This window comes from Haemaphysalis longicornis, unplaced genomic scaffold (genome assembly GCF_048455015.1).
Source record: "Haemaphysalis longicornis isolate Haplotype H1 unplaced genomic scaffold, Haemaphysalis longicornis Haplotype H1 scaffold_1, whole genome shotgun sequence".
Lineage (NCBI taxonomy): Eukaryota > Metazoa > Arthropoda > Arachnida > Ixodida > Ixodidae > Haemaphysalis > Haemaphysalis longicornis.
In genome coordinates, this window is record NW_027526203.1 from 211,448,850 (window position 1) to 211,470,395 (window position 21,546).

The window sequence follows — 21,546 nt, forward strand, 5'->3', positions numbered from 1 at the left end:
CGAAAGGCAGAGCTCCCCAGGTAGACGGTGGAGCAAGGAAAGTCGTTGTCGGGGATAGAGAAACTGGCCACGATAACGAAGAGAGAGCAGCAGACGCTGAGGAGCAGCGCAGAAAGAAAGCTTTCGAAGCGCGCAGACAGGCTGCGTGTTACAACTGCGGCAAGACGGGACATTTCGCTGCCAGTTGTAAGAAAGGAAAACTCGTCTTTCACGTACTAGATCAGAGTGAGGACAGCAGGCAGTTTCTAGAGCCGTACGTACGGGAGCTAGTCGTCAACGGTAAACCGTGCCGAGTTCGTCGCGACTCCGCAGCGACGGTAGACATAGTCCACCCTTCGTACGTGGAACCGGATCAGCTAACAGGGCAGTGTGTTTGGGTGAAGCCAGCCGTAGGTGCACGAAACGTGCGTCTGCCGATTGCTAATGTCAGCATCGGAGGTCCGTTTGGTGAACTTGTGACGCAGGCAGCAGTATCCCCTCAATTTCTTCCGGAGTACAAGTACCTATTCTCGAACAGGTCGGATCAGCTGTTAATTGAACAGGGGTACAATTTTGAGAAACTGCCGAGGAAAGAACCAGCTGGGCTCGCTGCGAAGAGCTCGAGCAACGATAGGGTCGCCACCTCTGTGAGGAATGGCGAAACTCAGGCGGAAAGCGATGATGGGGCATTTCGGGAGACTCACGACGGAAGGCAGCGTAAGTACACTCAGTGTAAGGCCCCTACGGTGAGCGGAGATGTTTCGTCGCCATGTTCGAAGTGCGCTAGATCACGGGAGGCCTTGAAAACGGCTGTCGACCCGAATCCGCGCAGTTCGCGAGATAGCGAGGTTTCGCTGGAATGCAGAAACCATGAGGCTACCGAAAGGCGACACAAGTCCGCTGAAACGGAGGTTGTTCCTTCGGACGGTAGTGCAGAATCGAGCGACGTGGTGGGAAAGCCTGCCGTCGAGGCAGCAAACGGTTTGCAGGGTTCAGTTGGGAGTCATGACGATCTCGCCAGTGGGCTTAAGCCGATTCCGTCCTGCCACCAGCTCAGGTAGCTGACCTCGAGCAACGGCCAGCCGAGCTCGTAGAGATTCAGGGATCGCGGGCGGCTGAGGCGTCTTTTGAGACAGGGTAGCCTGGTTGTAGTGTAGTTCTGGCAGTGAGGAAGCAGAACGGGAACACGCTTCGGTCTTCGCGTGCCGAGGCTGTCGCTGAAAGCGCGAGGGACGACGAGGTAGTGACTGTTGGGAACTGCAAGGCGTCTAATGGGCTCGTCGTGCCCGTTTCACTCCCCGCTGATGCTCCCGATGATAGGCCAACATCGGCTGAGTTAGTTGAGGTTCCGGTGTCGCCTGTGGCTGAACCGAAGTCGGCAACCGACCAGCCTAGAGAAGTGAACGTAAACGCGTTCCGATGTTTGTTTGCCGAACGCGTTCGCAAAAAGGTGAGCAACGAGGAGAGAGGGAAAGCTTCTGCGCGTACTGGCGGCACGTGTTTCAGTGCGGGCACGCCGAGGGGCAAAGCCGTGAGCTCGCATCGCGCCGAGGGAACGCCACCTAGAAGCAGTGCGCGCCTAACGTATGAACGGTGGAAAATCCCGCTCGCTCCTCCGCGCGCTTGACCTGTGTCGAACAAGACGACCGGTTTCATTTCACGCGGTCACAGCAGTGTTGAGAGAACGGCTGCACCTAAAGTGCGGTACAGAAGGGGAAAAGCTCTGGGCATTGACGACAGCTCAAATCGCAGCTCTCGGCGCGAGAAGTGGCCTGTAGACGCCTGACTTTCTCAATTTCATTGTTTTTCCTGAAGCAGGTTCCGCCCTTTACAATTACGTTTTTTTTGTGTGTGTGGGACATTTCCAATCACGCGAAATGTCACCTTTCAAGTTTGTGCACTTGTCTAAAGTACTGCTGGTCTAAAATATTAACTAGTGTAGTTAGTTATTAGCGTATTTTTTCGCGACTAAAAGCCTGGTAGATCTTCAGTGTGGATTTGTCTTCGCACTTGCCGGCGATGCGGTTGTGTCTTGCTGTGTTGTTCTGTTGCTTGCCTGACCAAGCCAGAGACGTTCTTGGGGAGCCACTACTCGTCCAGTGATCGGCCCTGTGAAGCTCCAGCACGGTGTCGTACAGCCCAGGCCTGGAGTCGAGCGTCTGCTGAGCACTTCACTGCGAAAGCATCCCTCCGGACAACGGTTGAAGACCCTTATCCATCGGGATCTCGGACCCCCGGCGGAGAAGCTGTTACGAATCGGCCAATGCCGCCGTATTTTCCCGCATCAGCCACCACGTGGGAATCCACCACGTGTGCCACAGCCGCCCGCGTGTCGGTGAACCATACTTTCGTGTCTCGACATGTAAGGTCAGACACCTCGCGTTGCAACGCGCCTCCGGCGGTTGCCAGCGGCACCCCCAGATGCCAGCGGCACGCCCAAGCATTCTTCACGGACCTGCGCCCCTCCGCCGTCAGGTGCCAGCGCTTCGGTGAGTCACGCCTTGGCATTCCGGGCTCCGACGTTTCGCTATCGGCGCGATCAACATTCGATAGCGCGGCCCCGGCACCTTTCAAGGACACTCTCTCCCCTCTCTCGGACTCCACTTGCAACGAGGCTATGAATGACTCACGAACTGTGGAAAGAGCGTTGTGTGTGTCTGTGATGTTCGTGGCGTGTGGCTACTTGTTCGCGTTTGACCATTGTTGCTTTTGGGTATAAATAGAAGCAGCCCAAACGATGAAAATCATTTCTGTCTGAGCAGCGAATCCATGCGGTCGCTCTGCTCGAGTCCTGTATTGTAACCTCGCCTGTCGGGGCATTGTATGTTTTTCTGGCTTCGGCTCACCTCTCGCTATGAAGTAAACAGTTACGTTATCCTACTGCTCTGGACTTCTTCACGGCTGCGACAGCGGCTGGCCGCTCGCATCGTACGCGCTACCACTCGTATGTCGGAGGCCACGGAACTCGTATCGGGTGCCCCCGCCCGGTCTCAACACCCCCTTTGCTTTCCGACGTTTTCTTGACTGCCAACCTTTATTCTGCCTATATATATATATATATATATATATATATATAAGACACAAGATAAGGGTTGGCAGTCAAGAAAACTTGTGGTGGGTCATAGACACAGATGAAGAATTTTTTTAGTCAGAAAGAAAGTGGTGAAAAAATGCCCGCCGGGTGCACCACTTTCTTTCTGACTCAAAAAATTCTTCATCTGTTTATCTGTTTCTATAACCCACCACAACCTCCCCTTTGCTTTCCGAGGTTTTCTTGACTGCCAACCCTTACTTTCTGTCTTATTTCACCGAGCCCCTCATTTCCCAATTCTGATTCGCTATATATATATATATATATATAGTCGTGAAGTATAGTCCTTAGTTGCTGCAGGAATACGAAAAAAGTAAAAGTACGCTCTTCGGAGACTTTATTTCCAACGTTTCCTGAAGAAGACCTGTCTCAGGTCGAAAATCTGGACATAAAGTCTCCGAAGAGCGCACTTTTACTTTATATATATATATATATACAGGGTGTCCCAGCTATCATGCACCAAGATTTAAAAAAAGAGAAGTCGCGTAACTCGCAGAAAACCTAGTGCATAATGTTTGCAGTACTGTGAAGAAGCGGAGAGTAATTTTTTCGTTAATGAGACTTAATTATTAATTGTAATTAAGTATCTAACTCGAAAAATACTGTCCTAATCACTAAAGTGTCAATGAGGCACTTGTAGGTAACCATGAGGGGCATCTAACTGCGCTATTTTCAGCGACGAACTAATTGCGTACTCATTTATTCTGACTGATAAAGGAAACCCGCGAAATATGAAAAATACCACGTGACGACGCTTACGCGCGCATTGTGAAGCAGCGTCCCCAAACAAAGCTGATTGAAAGCAATTGCTTTGCGTGTTACCCGCCCGAAGAGACAGCGCATCACCTTGATAATAGCATGCATGGAAGGAGCAGCAGCAGCAAGATTCGCTGGACGCGTGTGCAGATAAGGAACAAACTCGGTCGCGATTTCTTCTTTCTTTCTTTTGTCTATTTCATTCTGGCTAACTCAGAGGCAGCCTGTTTGAGGGCGTTGCTTTACGGTGCACGCGGAGGCGCCGTCACGTGGTATTTTTCATATTTCGCGGATTTTCTTTATCAGTCAGAATAAATGTGTACGCAATTAGTTCATCGCTGAAAATACCGCAGTTAGATGCCCCTCGTGGTTACCTACAAGTGCCTCATTGACACTTTAGTGATTAGGAAAGTATTTCTCGAGTTAGATAATTAATTACAATTAGTTAATTAAGTCTCGTTAACGAAAAAATTACTCTCCGCTTCTTCACAGTACTGCGAACATTATGCACTAGGTTTTCTTCGAGTTACGCCTTTACTCTTTTTTTAAATCTTGGTGCATGATAGCTGGGACACCCTATATATATAGGGTTTGGAAATGAGGGGCTCGTTAGGAAATACAGAAAGAAATGCCGGCAGTCACAACGCCAAAGAAGGCATAGGGGAGTGGTTAGACTTTTTTTTTTACCGTTATTGACGTTACATTATTTCTTTTTTATTAATTACGTGAGAAAGAAAGAAAGAAAAACACGCGCCCAGAGTGGGGATCGAAAGGCGTGGGTTCGGGCTTGCATTGCACAGGGCTTTATTTTGATCGTCCGCATACTCGGGGTGAATCGCGAGACGCACGCAGGGAAAGCAACGAGGGAGAATATTTGTATTATGGCGAATCATTTTATTTGCGGCGGTTTGAAATTTAGAAGATAAGTTCTTAAGGCTTATTTATTCCAATGACCATATATGCCTTGCTTTATCCCCACACCCCCACTCCTCTCCCCAGGGAAGTGGGAGGGCTCGGCCCGAAGAATACTATTTAGGCTTAGGTTTTCTTGGTAAAGCATTTCACTACAGCTTTTTTTTTTTTTTCTCGAGTCAGCGAGGACGGGTACATGCAGACTACCTTGAATACATGCAGTTCGAGGATAACCAAGTAGTTTTCACAATTAGAACAAACACTGCGTCTGGCACCACCGAGCTCTCTTTGAATGTGATCTCAGTGTCTCAACAATGCGCGACATAATGGTTCCAGTGGGGGTAGCGAAACGGCTACTCTCGTTGCTGCGGTTTTATCCTTCGGTCTCACTCGCGAAGGTAAGCAGCCGCAAATAGGCTCTGTAGCCCGATTCGCGAAAAGTTCGGGCAGCGAAATTAAAAGGTCTCGTAGTAGTTCTATCGCAGCGTCAATTGTGAGCTGATGTACCCCGAGCCGTTGGATTTCACCGCTCTGGCTTGTGTCAAACCCCCATGCACGCCCGCTCTCGGTGGCAGTAGCGCGCGGCACAGGCCGGCCGCTCTCGCTCCGGCCGCTCGGGCGCTCCGATTGCTCACAGCGCCCTCTGCGCAGCGCTGTGCCTGCATCAGCGACGTTACAGTGTACTTCTAGTTCACTGTAGCGGCGTGGACACGCACAAAAGGCACGCACAAAAAGCGAACCCAGGGCGGCTTGCTGTGTTTGTCTTCTCTGCTGTGTGTGCGTATATTGCTAAATATTTGGTGATTGTTGTACGAAACCACAAATAAACTCATATTTACTGCAATGCAGTCTGAAGCAGCTTGCCCAGGAAGTAAAATAAAACCTTGTTTTTTTTTTTTTTTTTTTAATCACAAGATTTGCTCTCGGCCGGTCTGCAAACAACGTGCCTCCGAAATGCGAAAATCGCGACGTTCGCAGGCCATGTAACGACATTTCCAGAAATCGCGAACTTCGCAAGTGCGAATGTTCGTTCCACCGAATTCGCAGACGAAAAACGCACTATGTAGAACGACCTTCAGGGATTCTCGCATTTGTCATCTGCTTCACTCAGGCTCGCTCTCCCTGCTGTTTCTTTGTGCTCGGACAACGGCTGATAGTTGTGCGCACCAGAATTTGCATGCGGTAACTTTTTATCATAATAATAAACCTAAAATTGCATACACTAGCTCATGGTGTCAGTTAAAGTATAGTTTTGGATACCGCTACGGAAGAAACATTGCCGGTGTCGCCCCATTCCTTGCGAAGCCGGTCCTGAGCGGAGCGCGAAAAGTAGGAGCTGGGCGTCAGCTTCTGTGTTAGGCAATCTTTCGAACACAGGGAACAGCCAGCAGCTAGTAGGCGACAACAGCGAAAGTACAAGACCAAACCAAATTCTAGCCCTTCCGGGCTGTGTCCGGAATAATCGCCTCAGGATTATCCGACACCATATTTTAATTTTTAAAATGAAATGTAACGTTAATGTTACGACACGTTCCAATGTTCGAAGTGGAGCTGGAACGCGTTCCTTTTGCAATACAGGAACTTGTAACGGGAACTCGTTTCAAAATTGGGAAGGAACGAGGAACGAGTTTTCGTTCCTGTTTCAGAGGAACGTGTACAACACTGGCCGGCATGCACTATGGGCTGCAAAAACTGTAACAAAAACTGTGTATGGGCGCGTGCTGGTGTTATACCAGGCTTCTAACCAGTATTGAGGTTTATTGAGCAAAACAAGTCACGTCTACGGTAAATATACAGTAACACCATGTTTGTTCAGACCTGGAGGGATATTTCGGTACATTTCCCACAGCCATATCTTCCCAATATTCGGATATGCGTTATAGTAAAACTGCACTCAAGAGAAGGAGGAGTAGGAGGCGGAGGAGAAAACTTTATTTAACAATGAAATCAAGCTCGTTGTGGGCCGGTTCCAGAACAAGAGAGTAAAAGTAATTTTATACAATTCATAGAACGCCATCCCAAGTAGAAAAGGATTTGCTCTTTGCGCCTGGAAGGACTGGAAGCAATAAAAACCTGCTTAGAAAAATTTTCTTTGCCAAGCCGCACACATTTCTTTCGATATTTCTATCGAAAGAATTAATTAATTTATGAATTAATGAATTTATGAATTAATGAAATCAGTTAAATTGTATATCACTGAAGAAAACGATGAAGTAGGTTTCATTCAAAAGTGCGGCGTGTCAGTCAACAGTTTTATGGAGATCCTAGAATTCTATCTGAAATCAACATTTATCGAGTGGAAAAATGAATTCTTCGTTCAAAAACGAGGGGTGTGTATTGGCTCAAAGGTGGCTCCAATGCTTAGTAATATTTTCCTAGGTAGGGTTGATAGAAATATCGAAAGAAACGTGTGCGGCTTGGCAAAGAAAATTTTTCGTTATGTAGATGATTTTCTAATAATTGTTGAAAATAGAGATCTGAATGTAGAGGGCCTTTTAAATGTGTTCAATGAGTGCGGTCTCGGATTGCAGTTCACATTTGAGCTGCCAAAACTGAACAAACTGCAGTTTTTGGATTTAGAATTAACTTTCAATACAGGTCATGTATGCTGGTGTTACCGTCCCAGATCTCAAAAACCAGTGCTAAACTTCAAATCGGGTCATTCGAAGGTAATAAAAAATGGGATCGCATTTTCTTCATTACGCTCAGCCCTTTCAAAGTCATGTGACCATCAGCTGAATGACAGCTTCTCAAACCAGATAAGTAGAATGCAGACGGCTGGCTACCCTGACAATGTTCTCCTCATGGTCGTGCAGAAGTTAGTCAAATGGATAAAAGGAAAAGATACGGCAGGTTCTGTGACGCAGCCACCAAGGCAAAGAAAAAGATACCCCGTTGTGATACCGTATAAGCACCGGCTCTCTCATAACTTAAAAAACGTGGCAAAAAGATACGCTGTCGACGTGGTATTCTCGGCTCCAAATAAATTAGGAAAATTGTGCAGTAGGGTTGACCGAAGATTAGCTTCCCGGAATACAAAAAAAAGTGTGCCCGATAAATCATTCAGACCCATTTGTGAAATGTGCAATGGGTGTCGTGTATATGTTGCCACTTCGGTGTGGACATATATACGTGGGACAAACCGGGAGGTGTCTGAACACCAGGTTGTCCGAGCACCAGCGTTCATTTAAAACGAATCCACACAGCCACCTGGCAAAACACAGCTGCAAACACGATTGTGAGCCGCTTTTTAATGAAACCACTGTGTTGTCGAGACACAAAGATAAAACAACACGGGAAATTATCGAGGCTTTTCAAATCAGACGAGCTGCTGACCGTTGTATAAGTATGCCCTCAATAGTGCTGCATGACCGGGAATACGCGTATCTGAGGACACCTTTGCATGAACAAGTAAACCAAAGACTACACATGTGCAAACCGATTAATGATTGCGTTTTTTTGTTTGCGGTTATCGGGTGCAATAATTTACCGCCACGTGGGAGACTGATCTGTATATATGACCAATGTTTTCTTCAAAATAAATCAGTTGTGAGTGCAGCGCTGTCCTGTCTAACTCTCGTTCTTTTTTGTGCCGTGTTTTTGCGCGCTGGATTGTCAATCATGAACATTCAGCAACTCGCCCAAATCACAGTCCTCTTGGACACACTTTGTGTGGCTGGGGTCCCATTTGTACACCGCGTTATGAATACGAATTCTCAGTGTAAGGAAAAAAAGCATTAGCACCGCAGAAATTGTTGACAAGTATGAACATAAGTGTACATAAATTTCAAATCGCGCGCCATCAGCCGTAAAGGGTTCGCACAACATCCGACAGATGGCGACGAGTGTACTGGCCAGTAGGAAGCAGCAGTGAAACATGCCCCTCGCGAGGGACACGATCAAATGGAGAGCATTTCCGGGGGCGCACGACGTTAAGTAGTTTGCATTACGTGCACTTGTGGCAACTGCTGACGAGAGAGCGCTCATCAGCAGTAATTTGAATGAGTCAATGATATAAGGCGCATATAAAGCGTCCGATTCTGTGTCGGCTTTGTGGCGCAGTGGTTACAGCACAATGTACATAGCGTTCCGCCCGCAGGGTCGAGGGATCGAAACCTGGCGTCGGATGGTATTTTTCTTTTTATATAGTAGGGACAACGACGGTGCGGACTACGGACGCCAACGCGGGTGACATCGTGAGTTACTGAAATGCTCTGCATTTAAAATATTCATTCAGGGCTCGGAACCGAAGCACGAGGAAGACAACGATGAGGAAACGTCCACGCGCGCCATCGTGAAAATCCACCACTGCGTTCTGGCACGCGGTTCCTGTCCCTGGGCTGCGCGTCGGCGACGGCAGCGGTGACCCTGGCTGTTGGGCGGCTCTAGACGGCGCGGAGCTAACGGGTCAGCTACCATGTGTTCCCACTAAATGAACGGCTCTGACTCTCTGGAGCAGGACCACACGGACGACGAGCGCCACTCCAGCGCGAGGTCGGTACTAGCCAGGACTTACTGTACGTACCCGTCTACACCAAGGGAGCGCAATGACTAGCACCCTGCTTCAGCAGTTACCGCTGCACCTCGCCTTGGCAGGCACTAACCTTTTCATTTTACTCTGTTTTGACTTCAGGCGATTTCACCGGCCCGAGTCCTTGTCCCGGGGTTCTGAGCGGCGGAGCGAGCCGAGTCCAGCCAGTCAGCGACGATGGCAACCTCAACTGTGATGACCACGCTCCGCTGCTGAGTCAGAACGAACACCTGTAGCGAGTGCCGCAGAGCCGTAGTGACCACACGAGGGCAAAGGCCGTCACCAGCCAACTGCCGCGCAGCAACGCAATGCTGAGCTACTAATTCGGGGGCTGCAGACCGTTCCTGCCCAGTCCACCACCGAAGAGACTGCCGAATCTCAGAGCCGGCCGCACGGCAGTAGAAGACGATCGCAGCAGCAAGTCCCAGAAGGGCAAGTAAAAACTTGAGCCGGGAGGGAGAGACGACCGCACTCTGCCCGGAGAAGGCCGTGCCAACGTCCTGTGAGCGCTGATAACGAGGTTCCTGCTCAAGGCAAACAAAGCCGCTGACACTACGAAATGGCGAAGAAGCCTTCTACGAGCTCCCTGGACAGGGCCGACATTGTGGACTTTGTCGTCGACGACCGCACGCCTGAGGAGACCAAGGCCATCTACAACACCTGGGCATCAAGCTACGAGGAGGACCTGGCTGCACAGAAGTACAAGGCCCCAAACATCATGGCGCAGTTCATCAACTCGGAGCTACAGGTCAAGAAGGACGCCGTAATCTTGGACTGCGGTTCCGGAACAGGACTCCTTGGAGTGCAGCTGAAGAACCTTGGATACACCTGCATTGATGCCCTGGATTACAGCGACGAGATGATGAGCGAGGCCAAAAAGAAGAAGCTGTACAGGCGTCACTTCCTCGAGAAAGTTGCCAAGAACAACAAGCTGACCCTCAAGGACAATGAGTACGACGTGGTGGCGCTCTGCGGATGCCTTATGCCCGGCCACATTATGCCGGACGCGTTGCCGGAAGTGGCCAGGCTTCTGAGGCCCAACGGACGCCTCATGTGGATCCACCGCACTCTCGACCACTACGAGGGCAAGTCGGTGCAGTTCCTCGAGACTCAGTTCACTGCAACCCTGCAGAGCCTCTGCCGCCAGTTCCGCCTGGAGATCGTGGTCCGCAAGAAGGTCCAGGAATACCGAGCCAAGTGCGACGGCCAGATCTTCGCACTGAAGAAGAAGGCCTGAGCCGCTGACGTAGGCATAAGAAACAAAATTGTAACACCAAAGACACCGAAGGGTTATCGCCAGCACCGTGGACGTCCAGGGTATCTTGAGCTACGCAACAAAAATTTAAGACCTCCATTATTCTACCCATAAATAAATTTAAATACCCCGCACACCTCGTAAAGTGTCGTCACTGTTTCTGCTATTCCACCTCAGCGCGCTTTCATCCCTTTCCCCCCCTTCTTCCCTATCGTCTCTTGCATCCCACGTGCCGCAACATTCGAAGCCCGCGTTTGGTAATTAAATTTTTGGTATGCAAAACTACGCGCTTTGTTGCTCTGTTTTCTTGCCGACAGTGAGACCGAGGTAATGCCTTTTTTAAAAATTAGTGATTCATTAATTTCGCCCGCCAAGCTCCCTGCTGCGAAGTGAAATCCGCAGTGGTCGTGGTTTTTTTCTATTTGAGTGGAGTCAACGTAATTTCCGATGGTCTTGTGCTGCGCTTTTGGTTGCAAGAAGGGTAAGAGCGTAAAGAGGGCACTTACTAGTGCTCTTTTGGGGCGAGGAAAAGTGGCCCGAAGGAGAACTTGGCGCGAGCTTCAAATCGCCGCCATCGGTGCGCCTTTGTGGCGTGCGTATCAATTCTTTCAGGCGTAACTTATGCTGATTCAACGATGTGCTTTATGCTGATGCGTTTGTATAATGTCTGATTGCTTTTCGCTGTATTTGTTCTTGCTGGCCGGTAAACACCAGCTCTCAGCTCTCAATCATCACGCTCTCTCAGCTTCGGTTTACCTGTTCTGTTCAAAGTACTATATAGACCCACTGAAATTAGCGCGCTTTTTTGTGGTTACCGCTGTTTGCGATAAAACCTCATAAAGTTCAGTGCATGTACTTATACCCCTGTCAAACGTGCCTTTTAAGTGCACTTCCGCCGAGTGCACTCGGGCTTCCCAAGTGACACTTAGGCTGGGCGCTGCTAAACGACGAAATAAAGTGCCCTTGGCCGTGATGTCAGTGACGATAGCCGGCGTAAATATTACGCCAAATTACTTGAAATTCCCCCTCTTTATCCCGTGAGAAATAATGTAAACATTTCGTTGTGTTTGCATTGTTTAAAATCGCAATCGGCGCCTCGCACAAAGACCAGCGCTGATATCTTCACTGTTATTCACCGCGCAGTGAATGACAGCAGCATTATTGTTTGGAGGAAATTATCTGAAAGCGTTGAATACAACAGAAATAGGCTGAAGCAGGAACACAATCACAGGGCCACAAGAAACAACCAACGAGAACGCCGCAGAGAACGGCTGCCATGGAGCAAAACACCCACCAGGCGGCGCTGGCACGTTGTTGAGAGAGAGGCTATTTTCTTATTTTTCGTCGCTGCTTCAATTTTTGTACAAGTAAATAAGCAATATATCTATAATTAACTTTTAAGGTTACGTATTATCATCTAAACGCTCACGGTTTTATGTTAATTTTTCCGATTTTCGGACTTGTTCACGAGATTACTCACTCGGAGAGCTGGCCCCGTTAAGGAAGGTGTGTTTGGGGACCACACTCAGCTTAAAGTGCGTTCATTGTAAAGTGTCATTCGCGTTTGCCGTTTAGCTTCTCCCGAATGACATTTTAGGCGAGTGCGTTCTGTGTAAGTGCACTTAAATAGGCACGTTTGACAGGGGTATTATGCATTTCTATTTCCTAAGCCCGAAGTAACAAGTATTTGAGGCAACGCCAGCGTCACAGCAGATGTGGGCATTTGCGTTTAAAAAAACCGCATGTATAGTGTAATACGGAACTTATAGTCTTGTCTGAACTTTCCGGCATCAGTATATACCATATACCTTCTCACAAAGGCGCCAGCTTATATCTTGGTTTCGTAGACGGGGATTTCAACGTCTTTTATATCGGTGGTCGTACAACCTGTAGCATTTGCTCCAGCGGCCCTGGGGAAACCATCCTCCTCTCATTTTTTTTTTTTCTCTACGCTTCTCCTTGGCGCGACTGGTGGCGCATGCGCGAAATTTATAAACGGTCACCGCTGCTTCCGCTGCCGCACGGCGAGACAGACGTGCGTGTCTCATGTAGTAAAAGATGCATGCTCTTTCAGACGGTATGGCTCAGGGGCACCAAAAACACCAGGACGAATCGCAACAAGTCTCCTTTTTGAGTACTGTTGCGAAAGTTGAGAACCACTTTATATGCCGTGAAGCTGAGCTGAAGCTGAGCTCCGTGAAGCCGTGATGCTGAGCTCCGCCGATCGCAGCGGATGCGGAGCTGGCCTGGTGGAGGCAGCGGCGCGGCGGTTGGCGGGCGGGAATCGGTGGTGGGAAGGGGGAGGGGGGGGGGGGGGGGGGGTAGCAGGCAAAATGCCAAACGCCTTCAAGGCCAACATGGCGCCGGCGTTGCTATGGCAGTAACAACGCAATAGACCTTATGCAAAAGTGCCGCCATCTACCGGAAGAAAAACGAAACGAGCACGCGACGCCATGTTGGGGGATGGCGGTCGCGGGATTGCTTGGTGCGGAGCGTATGAGAGGCCTTCTGGGCTCGGCGATCCTTTTATATTCAGATTTAAGCGCAGCAAAATGAGCGACGAGTGATCTGTGGACCTTGCTGTGTTGCCCACATTTGCGAGCGACTTCGCAAATACGCATTATGCATTGAAAAAGCAGTCAGGGAGGCACCGGCAGGGAAGCTTTTGGAGGCTGCCGCGTTTCTTCTCCTTTTTTTTTTTTTTTGTTTTGGCTTTGAGAACGCAAACATTGAAAGTACATCCGTGTTGGTTCGCATCCTGCGGGTTTCTCAGGAGGTCATTCCTGCAACGTTTCGAGCCGATGCGGGCTGCCCTGAGGTTGAAATGAGGAAAGAGATGGGGGGGGGGGGGGGGGGGGGGCACTCCACGATATAGCTATACGCTAAGGATTCTCTGGGACGCAGGGGAAACCTGCAAAACAACAACAACAAAAAACACTTAATGAAATAAATCGCATACCTGGAATTTTTTAACAGCGGAGCTGTTGTAGCTGGCCGTACTATGTGTAGCGCGTAACGCGTGTGGCGTGTCACCCGTTAAACATTACCAATATATTACCAATAATTTGCCGAGCGCGTGCATCGCGGTCCCCGCCGAGCGCCCCCAGCACACGCAAAGACTTTAGCAAAAAAAAAAAACTTCGAAAACCTTAAAGGGACAGACAACCGATTTTTGTCGAGTATATATTCTCTATCCCAAATGAAAGGGCATCACTTAAAGCACCTTGATGAGAAACGGTTTTGCTGATAACGCTCTAGAACTTTTTAAATCGAATTTTCTGATCTACGAGCCGTATGTGTCCCTCCCAAAACTAATGCTGGCAACCATGATATAGAGTAGCTCGGCAACATACTTTTGTCTAAATGCGAAATAAAAAACGATATTTAAAAACTTGTTCCCAGCTAAAAAAGTGTGAATCGCAGGCTTTCCTGTTCCTTTATGTGTTTTTTAATGCAAGGGTCTGTTTTGCACGAATGCGCCATCTGTTGGGGTAGACGATAGGTAGAATCTGGCTTCACGTTGTGGAGGCGGGAAGTTCGATTCTCCCCGGGCGCGACTTTTTTTTTTTTTTAAGCTGCCGTTGGCGTATTTGGAGACTGAAATCAAATATTTTGGCAGAACAAACGCCCCTGACTCAGACAGAATCGTCAAAGCTCCTTCGCTGGGTCTGTTTACTGAACGCTGCCGTTGATTCTGGGCATGGTGGCTCAGTTAGCCACACTGAGAGCAACCCAGCGGCGGCGGGCGGCGTGTCTTTAGAATTTTCAAAGTAATGTTTAGAAATACATATACTATTTAAGCTTGTACAAATACTTGTGTTAAAAGGTTTTCAATACGTAAATAAACGTTTCAGCAGTTACAGTAGCTGCTAGGTTTGCAGGTCACATGACAGGGACACATATTGTAGTGTCAAGTTTCGACACTACGAACCGCCACCCTTCCGATTTCAGGAAGTTTGCTGCCAAATTAAAATTATTTCCGCCAGTTTGTTTAAAAATTGCTTGTTGTTACCGGGCTATATAAAACGCTGGCTTTCATATGAGCTAGAGAACATACACGCGACAAAAATCGGTTGTCTGCCGAGCGCTCGTAAGTGCGTGCATCGCGGCGAGCACTGAGCGTCCCCTGCTCGCGCCCTGGACATTACAAAACTGGGTGCACACTACCGCTTAGAAAATTCCGCTCGAGAAATTGATCTTGGGAAAATAAGCTACGGTCGAAGAGCAGGCGACGAGCGGTAAGTGACCGATACACGGGTTACTACGTGCGTTACTTGCGCTACTCATATGGCGCTGCGTGAAGGTTGCAACTATGGCGAATCCCCAATTTCCTGTAGCATTTGGCAAACGAAAGAATGCGTAGTACTTCCATAAAAGCCCACCGAACGTCTAGAATAAAAAGAAAACAAGGGCGCGCAAAGCACGAGCGGCAGACTCATAACTCATCCCACACGATAAAGTACGAGCTGGCCGATGCAGTGCGCCTTAACTACCAGCAGGCACGAGTGCTCGGCGGCAAATACAGTGCTAGAAAATAGCTCACTTTGGGACCTTTTTTAGTCCTGCACATATTATTCGTTTCGTGACTATGCATGCGATCCAGCTATAATATTACTCGCGAAGGGAAGTCGACACCCGCAAGCGACTTCACGCAGGGCTCGAATCATGCTTCCGTTGAGAAATAAAAAAAAAAAGATGTGTACGCTATTTCCGTGGTCGTCCTCGTATCTTCGTGCACAGCCAGTTACACGGCAGTACTTAAGCATCTTGGACAGTGATAAATGCCGACGTGAGCGTCGCTAACCCCAGGATATCATGTGGTATCCGCAGTATCCGGTGATTCGGGAATCCCCCAACATGGCGGAAGCGCACGCGGTTCCCGCAGGAGGGCGCCAGTTTTTGCATAAGGCGTGGCCTCCGCGATTTGCTGCCGGCGGCGCGCCGTTGCTCCGGCCGTCCCATTCGGCGCGGAAGCAAGGGAAGCGGTGTAATTTCGCTAACTCCGACACACGCCGGTTGAAGTATGGTCCCTAGAATATGAGCTAGTCTGCCGTCCGCGCGCCTTCTCTATGGGGAGGCGTGTCCGCGCCGCTGATGCACGCACAGCGCTGCGCAGAGGGCGCTGCCAGCAATCGGAGCGCCGGAGCGGCCGGAGCGAGAGCGGCCGCCGGCCGGCTATTGGCCTCGAGGACATACCGCGGCGCCACCTATGAGTGACGTCACTTGTAGGACGCCGAATCGTGTTGTCGTCTGCTACAACACATTTCCCGTGCGTATGCGGAAGCGTGTTTTTTTGTTGTGGCCACCGTCTCGCCCCCTCCTTGTGGATTTGATGCAAGTTACCAAAAAAGTTGTCTGTAAACCAAATAATTCGAGCAAGCAATCAGCAACTCGCTTGTTCCCGGCGACACCGCCGCGTTCAGGTACCATCGCTACCCACAGCTACGCAGCCAGCTAACGCCAAGGACGATGCAACTGATGCCCAGAAAAGTACGCTGTAAATTCATTATGAAATACCTGTGTCGGTACATGTGTGTGCAAGGAAACACCTTGTAACAGTGACGGAAACGCGTCGCTCAATTATGATCTCGCCACGCGAACTTCTCGTATTGCCTGGTAAATGAATGACTACGCGAGAACGGTGATCGGATTGCTTCGCCGCACATGCTTAAAAGTATTGTTATCTGTAGTTTGGCTTAATCAGTGCCTATTTCCCCTACGATGTTTTTATAGTCATGCCCGGATTTGATTAACGATTACTGCCGTAGCGTGTACTCTGCACGGCTGATGTTTACTTTCGCGACTTGTCCGCAATGTATGAACGGTATGAACTCGAGTTTTTAACGCCTTCGCGCGGGTCTGAACAAGGCTATATTTAGTTTTCGTTAGGTGTTCGGCGTGGTAATTTATAATTGCAGCGTGTTTTGTATGTTTAAAGTGAGCCGGCCTTTCTCAAGCATAAATTTCGAAACTCACGACTGCTCACAGAAGGCGAGCCTGCGTACGAGGCGAAACACGTCGTTAATGATTTCGGGTAATTGGGGAGATTTAGAATGGAGAACCGAGCGTTGGGGGCCCCCAAGAAGTTAAAGGAACCCAAACGCAACACGCGCATGCGCGACGGGAGGGCCTTCTCCAACAGCTCGCAGCCGGCTTCGGATGCACGTAATCGGATGTTGAGAACTTTAGGCTTGGCGTCGCAGTATATATTTCATCGCCGTTAGAGTTGCGAGTGACAGCCTCTAACAAAACGTTTCACCGCGCTGGAAACTCTGTAAGCGCGGTGATTTCCGTTGAAGCGATCGACGATCAAGATACCTGCGCGGCCTCGGCCGATTCTTGCGCGCAAGCATAGCCATCCTTCGGCCGCTCGCCTCACCGGCGTGAACGGGCCGGCGCTGCCGGGACCGACCTCCGCGGCCGGTCGGCGTAAATCGCGGATATTTGAGCATCGCTTTGAAAACCACAGCTGATGACACTACCTATCAGAATTTTTCATCACACTAACATCCATTTTCACCAATCTGTAACTTCTTTGTTGCTGTTGCTGCCGCGAGCTGCGTCGGTTCGGGCCGCACCGTCGGCCGTGCGGGCAGGCACGGCGGGAGCGTGTGCTTCTGCCAGCAGTTAACGCTTCACGATTTCCTGCTTTATACATTTCTTGCAAACAAGAGAAATCTAGACACTTCACTCGGCGATCGCCGTAGTCCACATTGTTGATCGGGGAAACAAGCCGCTGCTTACGCTTCGGTCGCATACGTAGTACACCACCACGCTCATGGTGGTTGCGGATAATCTACCACAGTTGATACGGTTATAAAGTCCCCATGAGGTCGAACTGCGCTTGACGCACTGAGAATTAACTTCAAACGAAGGAAATTAACACGAAAATACTTTTAGAACGCGCTTCCTAAGCGAAGTGGCGAAGTGTCACGCGCTGCAAGCCAACTACGCAGCAAGATTGGAACGGTGATCCTACAAGTGACGTCAAAACGATCGCAGCGCCGGCCTCTCCAGTGGTGGGCCTCGCGGCCATATTCTAGGAGGCCGGCCTGTGCCGCGCGCTACTGCCGCCATGTCTGCCGCGGAGAGCGGGCGCGCATGGGGGTTTTACGGCCAGTTAGAGCGGTGAAATCCAGCGGCTCGGGGTACATCAGCTCACAATTGAAGCTGCGATAGAACTACCATAGGTCCTTTTAATTTCGGCGGCCCAAATTTTTCGCGAATCGGGCTACAAAGCCTAGGCTATTTGCGGACGCTTACCTTCGCGAGTGAGACCGAAGGTTGAAACCGCAGCAACGAGAGTAGCCGTTTCGCTACCACTGCTGGTACCATTATTTCGCGCATTGTTGAGACAGTGAGATCCGTTTCAGGAGAGCCCGGCGGCGCCACACGCAGTGTTTGTGCTAATTGTGAAAACTACGTGGTTATCCCCGAACGTCATGTATTGAAGGTGGTCTGCATGTACCCGTCCTGGCTGACTCGAGAAAAAAGAAAAAAAAAGCTGTAGTGAAATGCTTTACCAAAAAACCCGTTCCTAAATACTTCTGGCCGAGCCCTCCTACTTCCCCTGGGAGGGGGGATGTTAAAGCAAGGTTTATGGTCATTGAAAATAAGCCTTAAGAGCTGATCTTTTTAATTTCAAACAGCCGCAAGTAAAATTATTGGACATAACACAGATGTTCTCCCTTGTTGCTTTCCCTGCGTGCGTCTCGCGATTCACTCCGAGTACGCGGGCGATCAAAAAAAAGAAAAAAAGAAAGCCCTGTGTAATGAAGAATGCAAGCGCAGTTATTGTTTGGCAGCCTGATTCAGCCTGATTCTAGTGAAAAAGTTTCCCGCACTCTTCAAGTCAGCGAATATGCGTTCCGTGCGTTCCAAACAACATGTACGAGATTTTTAGAAACAAAACCGGAAAACGTGTTGTGTTTTTGGAACCATACGTGGCTACAAAAAAGAATACTGCTGTGCAATGGATTCACCTATGCATCACCCCGGGCATAGTCTACGTCAAAAATTCAAAGCACCAGTAACTACCCTAATGGCACCAGTAACTACTTCTACTTTCACCTGCATTGGTGTGCGGTAACTTTTTTATTAAACGTCGCACACAGGGTGCGAAGGCCGAGTTTTCGTCCTCAGCACCCGCCCGCGCCAGGGAAAACGACCTTAGGCTAAGCGTGCCGCGGTGCGGCGGAAAACGGCGAAACAGCCTCTTCGCAGTTACGCTCTCTCCGGGCGATTGGAACGGCCGGAGCAACGGCGCGCCGCCGGTAGCCGATCGCCGAGGCCACGCATAAGGTCTATAATGTTTCCCCAGGCTCACCAGGGGATAATGTGGCACTAGTACCGCAATTAGCCCGGAAGGCTGGGTAAGGCTAAGAGGCCACCTCCTGCTTGAACTGCGGGCTGCAGTGAACTAGAATGTTATATAGAAGTTCACTGTAGCCGGGCTAAGGTGGATAGAATTCTAGCCGCCTTAGCCGGGCGGCCGTGCTCCTCATGTCCTCTGTGTTTGCGTCGGCACGTCAGTTTTAGAATAGGCACCGGTCACTGCTCAGAGGGCGCGACGAATAAGTATACCCAGCGCCGCCCCGCGGAGGCTTGAGCTAACTTTGGGTCGGTGAGAGGCAGACGGCGGCCGCGCGTTCATATATTCGGCACCCCTCGGTTTGTTTTTGCGATTCTTCAATTGTTTTTGAAAGGTGTCTTGACCTTGAAAACTGTTCTGGCAAATGGTTCCCCTGTGTCTCAAGTGCTTCTGTGCGATTTCCGCACAATTACGGGGCTGAACTACTACTGTCGGCCTCACGTGCGCGAGAAGTTACAGCGCGCGTGTGCGCCGTGAAAGAAATTGACGAGACAGACATCGTTGCGAAGTCCCATTCTCAGCAAGGGAAGCTTATTTACAGCGCCATTCAGGTCAGTAGCCAGCGTATACAATGGCGCTCCACGACAGAAGCGTGTTTGTGTTATTGTTTCCTCTGTTCGCGCAACCACACTACAGTTACTATTTCGGTTGCCGTTCTTCAGCTCGGTTGGTGTTGTCACTAATTAACAATGCATTCTAAACGTTATTAGCTGTTGACAAAGTAAACGCAGTTCCACACAGTTCGAAATCAGCTGCGGAGCGGCGGTTGTCTTTACGAAGATTCCGTTTAGTTTCGGCTTCTATCTTGTGAGTTATGTCAGAAAAATGACATTAAATGCTTAATGCCTTAAGTTTTAATGCCATTAATTTGCTGCTACACGCAAAAATCTAATGCCATTCGCTTTAATGTCATTTTGGTTTAAGGAGTTCCGCACAACTCATTTACCTTCGCGAACACCTTAAATCTGCCTACTCTCGAACGCGATGAGCACCAAATGAAGCCACCGAAACTCTCAGCACCAGAGTGTTGACGCGGAAATGTAGCTAAACTTCGAAATATGACGATTTTTTGTGCACAATTGGTGGCGAAGTTTTGAAGAAGACGAAGTTCACTAGAACAGAGGCAAAAGTGAGAACATCGCGTTACTCTTCGTGTTAAATTTTGCGGATTTGGCTACCGCTGGCCGGCGACGGCATCCTGAAGCCACTTTTAGAAACGGTTCCCACCATTTTTAAGAAAACGCTATTTCTCATAAAAGTTTCTTTCGCAAAAAACAGTTTTAACGCTTCTAATGCGTTTTTCTCTACATTAAAGACGCCTAAAATATGAGTGAATTTCTCTTTTTGGTCATGATCACCATCATGCCTAACACATTTAATGCCTTTGCATTTTCGCGTGTAGCACGGCCCGCCCAATTAATGACATTGGTATCTGAAGGCCTTAAACACTTAATGTCATTTTTTATGTACGTGTGGCACGGGTATTAGCGGCTAATTGCGATGCAGTTTGTTCAGGCCGTTCGGAATTCTCCAAAAAAGTATTTCCTCCTCCTCCCCACCCTCTGCTTAAACAATAATAACCTCAACTTTCAGAGTACGCAAAACGCATTAAAAAAGTCAGCGCGAGTGAATGCAATTTTCTCTTAGATATATCTTTCCACGCTCTCGCTTGGAATGCGTGGTCGAACTATGTACCTGTTGGGGAACAAAGTAGGGCAGTAAGCGGGATGCGTATTGACCGTCTTGACATTGCTTTTGGCATCACCCGCGAAGTGCTGTGAATGCATATTCTTGTGCCGCCTTTTGGTATACATTCGGTGCCGTGAATGTCGCTAAAAAAAAGGTTACTGCTGATAAAACAATAGTGGCGGAAGCGGCAATACCTTGTGTTATGCAACTACTACGACGGCACGCGATTCATCGCAGCGCGTGATGTGCATGAACACTGAAAGCAAACGTTTTAGTTTTACGGCCCTTCGTGTCTGCGCTGCGCATAAACGGTAATCGTACTCATTATTTTACTCCTTCCACAGACAAAAAATGTCATGACTTTCTTACTTCCTTGATTTTTCTTACTGCTAAAATCATTTCTTGCGACGCTTATTCTCCCACGGCTGCCCGAGCGAAACCGCGAAACCTGTATAGAACGATGGCAGGCTGCCTTTCGCGATTGTGGCTGTCCTTCGCGCAGCAGTAGTGGCGCTGCCACTAATTCTTTCCTGCAGCCTTTTGATCCTTTCGGACCCTGCAACTTGAAGTCATAACTATGTTTCTTAAAACACTTCCCCCACACAACGTCGACCCGCACGCAGCGCGTGTGTTTTTACGTGCGTTGAAAGGCCGGTCGCGACATCCACCAACCCGGAGTTGCTAAGCGGCGGCGAGACGTGGCGCTGGAGTCGCGCGCAAACTGTGGTATTCGTTGAAAAGTTTAGCTGTCAATTTCTTCGCTTCGCAACACTGGCAGCAGCCAGACATGGCCGATGCGCCACGGTCATGGCGCGACTTGGGCCACTGCGCCCGCACGACGAAGAAAAAAACACCGGCCTGCGTCGTCTGTTCCATTTCTACCCGATTCTCAATGGTGGTGTCAACAGAGACGTTATTATCCGCACTCATAGTGGACTCGAGGCAATACTTTGAGTTCGGTG

General features: G+C 49.3%; 2 protein-coding genes across 2 annotated transcripts in view; one reads left to right on the top strand and one right to left on the bottom strand.

The window, feature by feature from the left end:
* LOC144141451 (glycosyltransferase 25 family member-like) overlaps positions 1–21,546 on the bottom strand; it is a 263,290-nt gene that overhangs the window by 49,034 nt on the left and 192,710 nt on the right. The window lies entirely within an intron of this gene.
* LOC144168218 (methyltransferase-like protein 27) lies at positions 9,829–10,506 on the top strand. Its single transcript, XM_077697253.1, has one exon. The coding sequence runs from the start codon at positions 9,829–9,831 to the stop codon at positions 10,504–10,506; it is 678 nt and encodes a 225-aa protein (XP_077553379.1).